The sequence below is a fragment of the Nyctibius grandis genome, chromosome 1, assembly GCF_013368605.1.
Source record: "Nyctibius grandis isolate bNycGra1 chromosome 1, bNycGra1.pri, whole genome shotgun sequence".
In the NCBI taxonomy this organism is placed as follows: Eukaryota; Metazoa; Chordata; class Aves; order Nyctibiiformes; family Nyctibiidae; genus Nyctibius; species Nyctibius grandis.
This window is the reverse complement of record NC_090658.1, coordinates 92,080,925-92,096,128: the sequence shown is the minus strand read 5'-3', so window position 1 is coordinate 92,096,128 and position 15,204 is coordinate 92,080,925. Positions and strand designations below refer to the sequence as shown.

The 15,204-nt window shown below is 40.6% G+C and overlaps 1 protein-coding gene across 2 annotated transcripts in view; it reads left to right on the top strand.

The window, feature by feature from the left end:
* The first annotated feature begins 1,731 nt into the window (after positions 1-1,731).
* The window catches only part of CYB5R4 (cytochrome b5 reductase 4), a 46,876-nt gene continuing 33,403 nt past the window's right edge, over positions 1,732-15,204 (top strand). The window contains exons 1-5 of one of the 2 annotated variants that reach the window (XM_068402410.1): positions 1,732-1,853; positions 3,080-3,233; positions 6,130-6,230; positions 8,314-8,398; positions 12,098-12,139. In XM_068402410.1, coding sequence (XP_068258511.1) covers positions 1,779-1,853; positions 3,080-3,233; positions 6,130-6,230; positions 8,314-8,398; positions 12,098-12,139 — 457 coding nt within the window. In that variant the 5' untranslated portion in view covers positions 1,732-1,778. The remainder of the gene's footprint in view (positions 1,854-3,079; positions 3,234-6,129; positions 6,231-8,313; positions 8,399-12,097; positions 12,140-15,204) is intronic. The other variant, XM_068402421.1, reaches the window with a different exon arrangement.

Genomic DNA, 15,204 nt, shown 5'->3' with positions numbered 1-15,204 from the left:
TTGCAGGAAAGGCCAACGTGACTTTTAAGACTTAATTTAAACTTAATATAAAAATGTATTATAGTATTTTTAAAGATAATTTATTTGGGTGTAAGTTATTCTTAATAAAACTGAAACATTTTGTAACTTTATCTGAGCCTTCTTCCTTTGTTCTATTCCTGTTTTAGGCAGGGAAGGTATTGATTAGTACTTTTTATCTAAGGTCCTATATTTTGTAGACTATAACTTGGACATCAATCTGAGGAGCAGAAATGGATGTCTTGCTTTAAAGGGGTCCATGGTTATGTGACTTCCTCAAAGTCTGAGGAGACGAGGAAAGCTTTTTCATTGTGATTTCATAGGCTCCATGTGGAAGCATATCAAGGAATCTTTGGACTAAGTATTCTAATGCTGTTACAATGGAAAAGAGAAATTATATAGCCGTTTTCCAGATGGAAAGAAGGGTCCAAATTCAACTCTGTTCAAATTCTACTTTTAGAGAAGGGGTTTGCCTTAAGTCACTCATGTTCTCTCACGTACATGAGCTGTATAGTTATACATAAATAAATAAATAAAACATAGTTTTTATGTATAACAGTATTTACCACTGTTTGTAAAATGGACATCAAGAAATGAGGAAAAGGTCCCATGTGATTTGTTTTGATTGTGAGTTTGTTTTTTGATAATCAAAGTTTGGTACCAATCATCATGCAGGCCAAAGCCCCTAAAGGGACAAAAAGATCCAAAACTTTAATCCAAATGCCCATGCCTCTTGTCAGGTACAGCTTGTGTACATACCTGACCCTGCCCTTCCCAGAGTGCTCTTGTGTGTGTGTGTTGCTGAGGGCTTGGCTGGCTCAGCCTCTGTCTTTGTTTAGCCTGCACCTGGGACTAAACAATACCACTCACTTCCCCAAATGAGGAAGGGAATGGGGAAAAGGAGGGAGACTTGTAGGTTGAAGTTAACCAGATTTAATGAAATTAAGAAATCAATATAAATGACAACACAAAAGTATACTTATCCACATATCACTGGCAAGTTGCTCCAGGAATCGCAACAAGGAAGAGGGAAAAGAGGCAAGCAAAGCAGGAAGAGACCCCCCCCCCCCCTTCCCACCAAACCCTCTCTTTCAAAGTGAGCTTGATGTCAATGTTACAGAATACACCTGTGGGCCAGCCAGGGTCAGCTGCCCTGGATTTAACTGCTAAGGGCCTTGATCACCATGGCTGGCCACAAACTCAAACCAAATCCCAATGAAACCAGGACAGCCTGTCAACAGCATCCCTGGAGCACCTGCCCTGTCACAGCCGCTCCCAGGGGACCCGGCGCAGCTCGGCAGGCAGGAGCGGGGCCTCACACACAGCCCTTCTCACCGTTTGGCCTTCGAACCGTGCGCAGCAGCAATAGTGCTCCTTATAGAAACCTTCGGGCTCGACCACCATAGCTGGCGCTGGGAGACCTGGACGTAAAACCAACCTCAGTGCAACGGCAGACAAACGCCCCAGCGTGAGGCACGGAGGCGTCCGCGGCACACGGCGCTCCCTCCTCAGCACCCGCCCGGGGAGCCCGCCGCCGCCCCGCATCGCCCTGCAGAGGGACCCCCACGCCCCGCTGGCCCGAGATGGCAGCAGGGATTTCTGGTCCTATGCGGCTTCCAGCCAGACCCCCGCCAGGCGACGTAGGCCGCACTACTGAGCCCCGCCCGGGCCCCGCCCGCCGCCGCGCCTGCGCCCTGTGCCGGAGCGCTCCGCCCGCCCGCCCGGCCGCCGGGGCTCAGGCCGCGGCCCGGGCCGGCAGGATGCTGAACGTGCCGCCGCAGGCCTTCCCCGCGCCCAGTTCCCAGCAGCGGGTGGCTGCGGGCGGCCGCGCCAAGGTAGGGACAGCTCGGCCGCCGCTGCGGGGGTGGGGGTCAGGCGCAGCCGGCGTTGGGGCCTTCCCCGGCACCGCGGCCCTGAGCCCAGCAGGGCTGCTTCAGCCCTGGTCGCGGGGCTGCCGGTGACCGTCGCTTCGGGGCGGGGTGGAGGACGCGGGTGCGGGCCGAGGCCCCGGCCCGGCAGGGTCAGCGTTTACCCTGCTTCGTTTCGGCCGGCTGCGCGGCCTCTGGCCGCTTCCCTCGAGAGGCCTCGTACTCCAGTGAGCGCCGATGGGAGGCAGTGGCTGGGGCAGGGCCCCCGGGCGAGGGGCTGGCTCTGCTGCGTTGCTGGAAAATACTTAATACTTCTCTTTTTTGAAGGCGGTGATGATAACGCTTCCTGCTCTGCCTTCCCGGGCTGTCTCGGGGTTCCTCCTGTGCACAGACAGGGCCTGTTCAGCTTGAAATTACCGCACACAGTTTACACTTAACGTGTTGGGTCTTCATCTTTGGAGTGGTTTTGGGGGCACTTGGTGTCTGCAGACCTTGCTTGGAAAGCAGACTCCTTGTTAGACTAAAGTACCATCAAATGATGTGGGTCTGTGAGCCCTTTAGTTTTCTCGTTCTGGTTTTGTAAGACCGTGATTATTTAACCCTGCTCCCTGCTGTTAGCAGTTGGATCAAAGGGGTTCCTAGTCTGTGGTGGTATTGAAAAGGAAGGTGCTAGACACCCTGAAGATTTTGCTCTGCATTTCAGGCAGGTTGTGGATAATACCTTCCTGGTAAGCTAGAAGACTTTGGCTCAGCTTTCTTTGGTTGAGATTTCCAGTTGCTGTAGGGCTTGCAGAAAGGTTTTATGAATGCTATGAAGGTGAAATTTCCTACCTTCTCCTACCTGGCTATGATTTTAAAGTCCCTCTTTGTTGGTCATAGTTTTCCAGGCCATAACTCAAATGACGTTGATAAAAACTTTTTACCGTCACAGGAGGACTTGGTATCTGTAGTTTGCTTTGGAAAGAGTTGTCTACATGTTTGTTGAAGTTCAGTAGTTCCCTTGTGTGGATTACTACGTAGGAAGCTTCCCTAAGCGCCCTTACTGCTGAGTAGGGCTCCCAAATATCAGTGAAAAATATGGGTTGTGTTAATTCTTGTTTTGCCTGAGTCCTTCTTGGGAGCTTAAAAAAGTGTATTGAATGGCTTTTTCTTCCTCTAGAGTTAATAATGTTTGTACACTTGTTATTTTTCAGGTACCTTTAAAACCAGGAAGGAGTCTTATGGATTGGATTCGACTAACTAAAAGTGGGCAGGACTTGACTGGTTTGAAAGGGAGGCTAATTGAAGTGACTGAAGATGAGCTTGCTAAACACAACAAAAAGGAGGACTGCTGGATATGTATAAGAGGTTGGTTGCTGTGATGTTGCTTCTACGTTTTTTGCATAGCTTCTCTCTTCTGTACTTAAAGAAGAAGCAACAAAACCCAAACAACAACAACAACATGAGCCACACCCCAAAACAAACTATGCACCTTCTATGTTTAGGCCAGGTGTAATCTTGACATAATTGGACACAACTTTGTTCAAGTTAGGGATTTTGTGTCACAAAGATTTTCTTTGCTTTCAAGCCTTTTTTTAAGAAGTCTTCCAAGTGGGTGTATTTTACGCCTATTTTATATCTGCATATGAAAATAATAAAACACAAGATTGTAGGTGATGCCTCAAACAACAAGGGCTTAGCAAGAATAAGGCATTGAAAATTCTGACATGTGCTTACACTCCTCAGTCGTGGAGACTATTATCCTTAGTAGTTGACTATTTTTAGTGATTGCTTTAAAGCATCCAGAGACGTATAAATATTAAAAATGTTACTTAAACTTGTAGAATGGTCTTTGGGAAATAAGTGTACAAGCCCACATATTACTTCATAAAACTTAGTAAGGCAAATGATAGTTGCTGCACAGGGCAATTGTAATCTCTGTCTAGCATAACAAATACCTGTGGTAACTAAGCCATTCTGTTTATGTTGATATTTTTGTGAAATTTTAGCTCAAAAGTTGAAAGTATCATATGTTGTAAGTTAACAATGTGTGAAAGGTGGTTTGGAGCAATAGCCCTGGCTAGAAGAGTATTTTCAGTGCTGACAATGAAGTTCCTGGTTGTCTTACAGAAATGAGTAAAATGTTTGCTTTCCAGTTTAATTATCTAGAGGCTAAAATACATTAATATCACCTTAAATTTGTTATGAGATAACAGCACTTCTATGAAGATAGATTAAGAAGATGAGAGTAGCTAGTGCGACATTTCTCTAGGAAGAGTGGTTCATTTGGTGGTAACTTTGGTCTGGTGAGGAACAGCATGGATATTTGACATAATGTCATCTCTGAACGCCAGCAAAAGAAAGTTAAGTATTTCCCTATGAGGATGACTGTGTTTTTGTTGGGTGTTAAAGGGGATTAGAGTGAAAGTAAGGGTAAAATGTCATTCAGGACTGGCTTTTGAACAAAATAATAAGATTGTTAATGCTCTGTGTGCTGCTCTTGCACATGCTAGCAAAACTATAGTGGGAGGAGAGCTAAAGAAAGCTTATTTACTGTGGAGCTCTGTTATTTTTTTTCTCTCAAAAAGGGACATCTACTACTGCAGACAGAATCACTGCTTAAAAATGCTTCTGTTTGTTTTTAATCTCTTATTCCCCCTAGACTGCATCTCTGAGGTTGGTTTTTACAAGAACTCCATCACGCTGCTTCTGTATCTGTATTTAAATTTTTCTGTCTCTGCCTTTTCTTCGTTCTAGAACTACTAATGAAAAACTCAGCATGACTGAGAATCCGGGTAGATTATCTGTAGACCTGATATGTGGACAGGTAGTAAAATAACACCATTGTGGAAACACTAAGTGAGATCTCTGAGGTAGTTAGACTATGTCTCTAGAAGAAGAGCAGAAATTGATGAGAGGAATGTGAAGTAGAAGAAGATCAGGAGCTGACTTTGTTCAAAAACCCAGTATGATCATCGTCAAAGCAAGCTGTCATATAGGCCACAAATTTATATAAAAAGTAAGATGTCTGGGGGGTTAAAAAAAGCATGAAGGGTATATAAATGAGATGTCTTTTGCTCCTGCAAGTTTGGTGGTAACTTGGACATTTGGCTAATACTTGGGAGGTCCTAAATATGTAGTTAGTTACTTATATTTTGTTGCGTGCAGTAATCAGTGCTGCACACAAGGTGGCATAGTGAATACATTCATCAGAAGATCAGGTCAGTAAAATATGCAAAGTTCCTTCCTTTGTTGTCTGGGATGGTTCTTACCAACTAGGATTGTCCCAGCTATGTCTCCTTCCCACCCAGCGCTGAATGCCTACCTCTCCTTCTGAAGTAATTAATGTATACTTCTTAACGTGTTAAAAGCTTCTTATGAAAGCGCTGGCACAGTTCCCCTTCTGGTAGCTTCCTGTATTGATGATGTTATATATCTTTAAATATCCTGCTAGGCAGGCCTGCAATAGTCCTGTTAGTAGCAATATGTCTGTAGTTAAACCTGTTTATAGCTGCATTCTCCAGGCTCTAACTACTCTGGTTGCATAGCAACAATAATTAGACTCCATCATTTCAGACCTATGAAGAAGCATTGTTTTATCTCCCTGGAAATACTAAGAATAGTACTCATGTAAAAAGAACGCTGAGCCCTTTTACTGGGACAAATTTGATACCAGAGTTGTAAGCCTTTAATGAGGATAGGCTATGTTTAGTTGTGTATATTGCTGAATCTGGAAGTTTTGTTGCTGATGGTAGTAGTTTTTCATTGTGGGAGACAGTACGTTCCAGTAGGCATTTTATTCCATAGGTGATGGGTGATAGGGAAACAACTATGAGAGCACTTTAGGAGTAACTTAATTGAAAGGGAGAGTGAAAACAATTCTATGTGCTAACTGGCTCAGTTTTCTGTCTCTGTTTAAACCAGCCTCTGGTTCTTTTACACCCTAGCTAGGATACAACATGTTCAGCTTCAAGGGTTTATTTTATCAAAGTCATAACCCTGCAGGTTTCTCCAGATGTTCACTGGGAAAAGTGGTATGGCATTGTAGGATTGGCCTCTCTATGTAATAAGATATGTCTTGTGCTCGGTATGATTGTGTAACTTATGTTCCTGTTTTTGGAAGGTCATACTGTTTGTTGCGATCATGTCTACTGTTTGCCATTACACCGTTTAATATGCACTAACCTTTCGGCTGGTTTTGGATAGGAGTGGTTTTAGTGGTTGTAGAAATGCTGCTCACGTTTCTTTATTCCTTTTTCTGCAGGACTTGTATATAATGTCACACCATACATGGAGTATCATCCTGGTGGTGAGGACGAACTAATGAAAGCAGCAGGAACTGATGGAACAGATCTCTTTGATCAGGTGAGCACAATTGGCAGCAAATGACACTTGCTCACTGAAAGGTGTTTTGAAAAATGCATGTTTTCTGATTATTTTTGGGGCATTCCAGTGGAAATAGTGATTTGCACTTTTTCAGGTCTAAGGGTGGGCAATGGGTTACTGCTCAGAATGGTGCTTATGTGTGCTGAAAGAGGCATGTAGTTTAAACTTTGTAGCAAAAGGCAATAATGAAAATGTCACTTTATGTTGTTGGAATGATGCTTCAATTTGACCACTTTATTAATTTTTTAGCAGAAATAGCAACAAAGCTAGCAACAACTTAAGATACCACCTTCTTAATAAATTACTACGACGACTAATTGCTGTTGTTTGAGAGGTGTTTCCTTCTCAGAACTTTTAACTTTTTGAAAAATGCTTGTAGTAGTCTTTTGTCTATTTCTTGGCCGCTACATTATCAGCGAACAAAGTACTAAGAAAATATGCTGGGGCTGCTATTAACTGGTTGTGAACAAATCACAAGTTGTGATTTGGTCTCTTCCTTGTTTACCATTTCTTTAAATGTTTTGAAAAGACTCAGAAAATAAAGGGTCTGCAGAGTGGGTGTACTTTCTGTAACGAATCACTTGCAAACCTGCTGGTGTAAAAGATGATTTACTGAGATGGTGTCTTTCAGAAACAGACTTTCTTTGAGTTTCCTTGGCTCACAAGATTTGTCTGAGAAACTGGGAAAGAGCAGAAAGGAAATCTCCTGTTTCTGAAAAGAAATGTTTATCTTTTCACAGTTCGTGCATCAGTGTTACACCTTTATTTGCAAAATGTTTTTAACAATCAGTGTAAATAAAGGTGTGATGATGTTTTAGCTTTAATTCTTTCACAAATGAAGTACCCAATTCAGACATAATTCTCTGGTTTCAAGAAATTTGGAGTTTCTCTCCTAAAAGTTCACCCAGTATCAAGCTGTGGCCTGGAATTCTGTAGCTGGATCACTGTTAAGTATTGTATGATATACTTGGGAGCGGGAGTCTTGGCATCAGGAATATTTGGGGGAGCCCCTCAAGTTGTTACTAAGTTTGGGTACTTGCTACATTTTTTTTTTACTTTGTTTTGTCATGGGAGTGGGAAGCGGTGTTCAGATCCTTAAAATATGCTGTTCACATTTTTGTTTCTTGCTGATGTCTTCCCTGTTCTGGAGGCATTTCTGTTGTTATCCCCTCTACTTTAGCATTCTGTGTCAGATACTGATCTCTTTAAGAGTTTGGTAGGTTGCTAGTGTTTCTGAAATTTCTGGAAAAAATAACTGTCATCCAAAATCATTAATTTCTTTCTGTTATCTCTATATGAGGAAACTGCAACTTGTGGATGGGATTCTTTATCTTGTCTCCTTAGCTTGTCCAGTTTAAAGTTTTTATTTTTAAATCTCTACATACTATTCAAATTTGTCATGCAGCACTTTGTTTCCTTTTCTCTTCTTGTGATACTATCCTGGATGCCTTATCAGAATTGGCTTTTCTGCCATCCATTTCCTCTGCAAGTCCTCCAGTTCTGGTCTGTAAAGCTGCTGCTTTTTCTTCACTTTATTTGACTTTCTAAAATAGGTAATTTCCAAATAATTCAGTGATAGTAAGACAGCAACAAACAGAAATACACCAACTCGGTAAGAGGTGTTTGTGTGCCTAAACTACTCTTCTTTATCTTTGTTTCCTTCATCCCTTTTCCCTTGACTTGTATCTAAACAAGACTAATTACCCTTGTGGTAAAAACAAGGTCTTTATTCAGTTAATTGTGTAGTGTATATCATAAAACTGCTCTTCTGAAATATTTTCTGTAGCTCAAGGTTATAATGTTCAGATACTGCAAAGCATAAAATGAATACATTAAACTATTATCACTTTTTCATGGTCCTATTTTTTCATTTAATTACATGCTATCTATAGTAGAAGTAAAAATAAGTACTGAATGATGGAATGAATTTCTGTGTTTTTTAAAAAAAATCTGCTAAATGAATTATGTTAGTCACTGTACAAAAATAAACTTTTCTATTTCAGTGCATAGAACAACATAGTAAGAATTACAAATTTTGTGAAAACCAATTTTGTTGATACAGGTTCATCGTTGGGTCAATTATGAATCGATGCTGAAGGAATGTCTTGTTGGGAGAATGGCTGTCAAGCCTATTGCTGCACCAAAAGGTGAGGGTTTTAAGAATGAAATAATTTGTTATGTCTTTTTCAAAGTCGTCTGGAAATTGAGAAATCCTAAATCCTCATATTTATGAGGAGAGTCTCTATTCTTGGACAGAGATGAAGGCTGTTGCATATATTCAGTCTCTTTACAGCAGATAACTGAAGATGAAACTATTTTATGCATGAAGACTTTCATAAGTAATGTACTGCTACATTTCTTCTTTGGTTTTAGTAATCAGAAAACGGATGTGTGTGTGTTATGTGCATATGTATATAGGATTTTTTTTGTTCTCCCCAAGATCCCTCTATCTTCTTCTGATCCCAGGGGACAAACTATCATAGGCAGCGCTCTCATCTTGAAATAAAAGTCAGTATTTTCAATCTGGTGATTTCAGGCCCAGACATAGGTCTGGGAAGTTGCACATGTATTGAAATATTTGAATACACTTTATGGACAGTTATCCTTTACAGAACACTCTATTGGATCCTTTAGTTTGAATTTACTTGGAGAAAATTTTGCTGATACAACAGACTCCTCTGAGCCAGGACAGTAAGAGATGTAGTATATTGTCTTAAAATGCTAGTAATGGTTTCCAGAGACTTTAATCTTCAGTATTTGTTTTTGGTTTGCAGGCCACAGCAAAAAATTCCTATACCTAGGAAGCAGGCACTGTTACTGACTATTGACCCTTAGCAAAACTGCAGTGAAAACATGAAAGAATTAACATTTGCAACTATTTTTCTCAAATTCTGTGGCATCCTTTAGTTCACATATTCAGCCATCTCTTGTGGCTCTTCAACTTCTGACAAGGTGCACTGCATGCTTGCTTAGTGCTTAGATCACATCGCACAGCAGTAACATTGAGTTTTGGTCTGTACATGAAGTGGAATAGTATGTTATATCTCTCTGTTGCTGGGTAGCTAATTCCAGTGTGGTGCTTTTAAGGTAAATGCTGTAAAGTATGAAGAAACCTCGACGGCGTAACTGCTTCATGCAGTTGAGGTGTTACAGATAAGTTACTGCTACTTTGTCAGCTGAGTTAGAAATTTAAAAGTAAACCCGACTTTTGCTGATTTCATTAATCTTAACTTTTCTGCAACTGGAAGGAATTCTTGTGACAGCCAGTCAGTAAAAAATAAACATGTCTTTGCCGCTACCAGCTATGACAGTCCATTTTCTGCTGTTCACTTTTTCCACTTTCCTCCATCATAGGACAGTTCTGTCCATTTTGCTGTAGTAAAATTTGCAGGATGAAGGTTGCCAACTGTATAAAAGCAGTTCTGTTGCCTGTGTCTCTTTTAGCCATTTCAGGCTTGGAAAAAAATGTAATTTTGTTAATTAAGAATCAAACTGATTAGACTGGATTTGCTGAAATTCTTCACTGTAAAATTCTCAAAAGTTTACTTTGATTCCTGGTAGGTTATGTATCCTCCTCTTTTGAATTATCAAAAACTTGATTGCGTAACTTCACTATCAGCCAGCAATAATTCTAGTCTTGCATCCTTCCAGAAGACCATATTCAGCAAATTTGCACTTGAAAATGGAAGAGTAAAATACTAAGTTAAGGTGCATGTTTTTGAATGTAGGATTAAATGGGCCCATAAGTATAGAGGAAAGACAGGACTTCAAATTATGGAATACATTGCTTGCTTTTTGTGGCAGAGGGTGGGTGTTTGGCAGTAGGGCAAGCATCGGTACTTGCTGTTTGGTATGGTCTCGATACGGTGCAAGTAAGGCAGATGTGGGTTTGTTAGGGTATTGCTGGAAGATTTGTGGTTGTTTAGCTTAGTTTTTGTTTCCTGTGTTCTGGTGGTTTTTTGGAAGATGGTGCAATTATTTGCTTACTGAACTGTTTAAGGAAGCTGAAGCTTATCCTTGCGAACTCTAGGGTTTTTTTAAGAAAGAAGAGTCTTTTGAAGATGTTGGTCATAGTTGATGTTTTGTCAGCTTGTCTTTTGGGAATGCTACTTGATGGTATGGTGGTGACTAATAGGAAATTCTGACGTGTCCCTTCTGTGGTGTTACAGTAGAGCTGTGCACTGAAACGTGTAGTGTTTGTACTTGCTGAGGAGGCCAGTGCAGTAACAACAGCAGTACCCAGGCATGTAAGAGATGATTTCAGTATTTCCTTCGGCAAACCTGTACAGCGTTAAAGTTCTTGCCTTCCCTTCAGGGTACTCAGCTGTAAACATTAGGATGGACATTAGTTTGTTGTCTGGTATCTTTTAATACTGCTAATGTTTCTCATAGACACATGTTAGTACATGTCCGTATGTTACTTCAGTGGTAACATAACTTGGGGATTGGAATGCATGTTGCATTATGTTGATTCAGTGAGATTAGACTCAGCTATGGTGTCATTCAAGGAAGTGAGGTAGGGCTGTGTCTTGGAAATGTCTCAAATTGTCCTTAAAATTGGAATGCTAATTTTGATGCAGTGTGTTAAAACGTAGTGAAATGAAAGTAGACTTTTGAACACAAAAAATTACCTTTAATCAGAAATGAGTTTTTGTGAATGACTTACCTATCCTGGCGGAAGGCTTGAAGTGGTGTATAGTAGAATACACAGACAAATACAGCCTCAACCAAAAATTTGGGGTGAACTGTCCCGCTCATCTTGGACAGTGTTTGGTTTTTACCTTATAGTGGCACAGCATGAAAGCCTCTGATGAAGGCAATTTTTGGTCATCTCTGAAGTCATGTTGCAATACTGTATGATTGGTGCTTTGTTCCAGGAGCCTTTCCTTCACTTCTCTCACAATGTCATTTTTCCTCTAACGCTGACTGTTGTGATGCAGAGCACTGGGAGGGATTTGGAAGAACAGGGGAGGAACGCTCACATTTTGGTTTTCGTAAAAGGGAGCAGGAAGAACACATTGGTTTCTCCCACTTCTCCAAACCTGGCTCCCATAAAAGAGAATATAAAATGGGCCTTCTTATTGGGACATTCTGGGATGTGCAATGTAGAGAAGGCAGAAAGGGGCCTGGGTACATCCAGAGGACTAGTTTTCCCACAGGGTTGCTATAAGCAGAAAGATATGTGGCTGGGAGGGTGCAGCGCCTTTCCCCTCGAGTTGAGGACCTTATATATGAATAGACACTATGTAATTCACCTGCTTGGTCTTCATCTTCTTTTTTTGTGCTAGTGTGTGTGTGTTTGGAGTAGTTGTAGTGTACTGTAGATTTAATGAAAAACTCAGATAACTTGTCAAATAAAATAATTTGACAGAAGAAGCTTATAGAAAGATTGTCGTTTTCCTGGGTTTCTATCAAGGATTTGGTTTAGATTTCCAAGGATTGGGTTGGTCAGATTCAGTGTCTACTATGTGTTTGAGGCAAGGGTCATTGAAAGTCTGGCAGATCTAGCGAGCTTCTTAGCTATGAAGTTTATAATTGCACAAGATAATCTGTGATGTTTGTTTTGAAGTGCCAGAGTTCTTGCGTTTCCTACCCTTTAGTGCTGTGCAACTTTTGGCATTTTTAACGTAATATTTTTTAAATTATACATAGTCTTTTGGAATGGTAATCAGTGCTGCATTTATTTGTGACTTCTTGATGTCTGAAGCGTCATGGTCAATCTATTAATGTTTTGGAAGGTTTATTTGGAGATCCTTACTTTGGCTTATTTCTTTAGCATGATGTGTGCAAGTACTGTGCTGTAACTTCTTACTGTGGTGCTCGTTGTTTTTTCTTAATGCTTGTAGAGATTTCTTCTACTCTGTCTGAAGAGAAGAAACAGCTTAATGGTAAGTATTCACCTGGAGTGAGGTGGGGAGTGAATCTTAAACTTTGAATATTATCAAATGAGCAGTGTTTATTCAGACTTCTGTCTGTCTTTATATTTGAATCTGATGTTGAGGCTCTAGTGATCTGTGGAAATTACAGAAGGCAAAATCCTAATCAGGTATTGTGAATTCAGTGTTTAAAAGTATTAGAAGACTGCAGTAGAGTAGTTTAGATAAGGGAGGTATGAGATGGACAACCTTTCTGCTCGAGTCAGACAAGATAGGTCACAAATGACTGTGTGCTATGAAATCTGCCACTGCAAAATTGCCAGGCTTTTTGATCCTTCTCTGAGTCATAAAACCTAGGTGGCCGTGGGACTGGAGTAGCAGAGGCAAGACAGCATCTTGGGGAACACTTAGAATTAATAAGTCTCTAATAAAAGCTGGAAGGTCATCACTGGGAAACGAGTTGAAATGGAGGTGAATTAGCTGATCACAGCGTAACTGAACGCTTGAGATGTAACTGTGAAAATGAGTGGGCTGACAATTGGTGTAGCTATAAGAGAAGCAAGTATAGTCTGGTGAATGTATCAAGAGGTTGACGGTAATCCTTGTAGAGATGGGGAAGCATTCAAGCCTTCACTGAGCCCTTGAGTATTGGAGGTAGCTTTGGTTGCTAGTGATGGAAGAACTATGCATTTGATTTTGATGCTTTTAGGGAAATGTTACAGACTGATTAGTCATATTAGTATAAGAGGCTTCCTAAAAGAGTATGGCTTTTGAAGTCCCATCAAATGAGGTGCGATGGTGGTGTGTTGGTGCAGCAAATAAGATGAACACCTCTGAAGGGAAGTAATACAATTTGAACTCAAGGCTGACCTGTTGGCATGAAAGGGGACAGGTGCAAATCGGTCATGGAGAAGTTTAGGCTGCAACTTTGGAAAAGGCATTGAGAGCAGTCAAATTTTGGAGTGGCAGGAGGAGCAAAAACCTAGATGTGTCTTAAGATGAAGCCAGAGAAGTTCTCAGGGTGGTGTCCTAGCAAGTCCAGGCATAGTGAGGGGAAGATAACTTGTTCACGCTTCCTCTGGTGAATTTGAGTTCCCATTTGTTTTCTTTTTTTCTCATACTGTCTTCCTTGCCCTCCCTTTGTGTTCTGTGAATGTTGTATTTGACTTCTAAAAGGCAGTTTACCTTTTAGTATGCACAAGCATTGAGCTACACAAAATGTTAAAGATACATCATATAAAAGTAAGCAAGACTGATTCTATTTGTTCCTGTTTTGCTCTATAGCCTGATAAGATATTAAACTAAACTTTGACAGGGTCTGCTGCCTGTTTTTCCTTTTTTTTTTCTTCAGCAACGAACAAGTTGCTGGAACCTGTTCATCTTTCTTTGAAGGACTGGGGGAATTAGAGAACAAACTCTGCTTTACTTTATCAGAACGATGTCACTAGCAGCTAGTAGGCATTAAACACAATAAATATTTTGTGTTCAAGTAGAAGACTACCATCTATTTCAATGTTCTTCTCTTGGTTAGTTTGGTTCATGAATTCCTTAGTTTTTGTGCTTGTCTAGCTGTCCAGAACTTTCCTATGCATCTTTCATATTCACAGTGAATCCAGGTAAAGAGAAATAAATGATATTCCCCCTCTTCTGTCTTGCTTCCCCTCCTGCTCTTAGCAATAACTTTTCTTGTCCAGGTTATGTGACTTGTTAGGAGACATAGGAAATTATTCTGATGGTAGTTTCCAACAAAATTGCCAAAATACTCATGCTTGCTTGTTGTATTCAGTTCACCTGTTTGGCAAGACTTTTTCCAAAATAGGAGAGGTCAGTTTCTGAGGTTACCTTCCATGAGGTTTTTCATATTCGGTCATTGTGTCTCAGTGCTTAGCTCCTGTAAATTTAAGTCAAAGTGAGTCTAGAAATAATCATTGCTCTCTGAAAGTGGGAAAGAGAAGCCTATGGCAGGGGCTCTAATTTTTTTGGAAGTTGTTGGCACTAGTGGAGACGTTTTTGTATTACCAAGCTAAGATGTATAAATAATAAGTGTATTTGGAGTGTGCTCAGATCAATCAACTTAATGTATCTTTGATTTTTGTGAACGTCAATTGTATGTAATGTTAGCGGCAATTAAAGCTGCAGTTTTCAGAATATATTGCTAGTGATAACAATCAGTGTGGGTGTAGCCTAATGTGCTCTTCAACATCTGTTCATACTTGAGTTTCAAACAAAAGACATCAACATTTCAAAATGCAGCCATTACCAAAGCATGTCTGAAAACTTCATATTTGCTTGAGAACAAATATGTATCAAAGATGTATTTTTAAAATGATCTTTTCAGCCTTGCACTTTTGAGCTAAACTGAATTTCTCTTTCACCCAAGCTATTATTATGATGATTTTTGTGATGTTAATAGTGAAGAAAAAAAAAAAGACTTGGGCAGTTCCACCATCTGCAAACAAGCTGGTGTTTGAGTATATGCACATCAGACCTTGAAAAAACTTATAGTGTGGAAAAGGGTGATGGGAGGAGAGTTTGACCTAGAGTTTCAAGTACAGAAAACCTTGTGGTTCAACTAGCTGGAATTCTTTAGCTAAGTAATGTAAGAGTTTCTATTTTTCTTAGTAATATTTGGAGTTTACAAATATGGGTCGACTTTGTTCTGGGCCTTCTAACAACAAAGAAAACAATAGGTACAGAAAGCTTTCAGAGCATCCTGGTGGAAGGAACTTCTGGAGCTTATTCGGTCCAGTGTCCTGCTCAAAGCAGGGTGAACTTTGATGCTAGATCAGATCACTCATGAGCAACCCACGCTCATGGGAAGCAGAGATGTAGTATTTAGTTTTTTCTTTTTTTTTTTTTTTCCTTTCCCCCATATACATAACCAGAATTTTTGCTGCTACTATTCTATTGCCTCTGTCCTTCTCTGAGAAGAGTCTGGCTATCTTCTCTATAATTTCTTCTCTCCCACACTTTTCTCTTTAGGTAGTCAAAGGCTGCAGTTGGATTTCCCCCTTAGCCTTTTCTTCTGCAGGCTGAACACACACAGTTCCCTCAGCCTCCTTTCATATATCCTATGC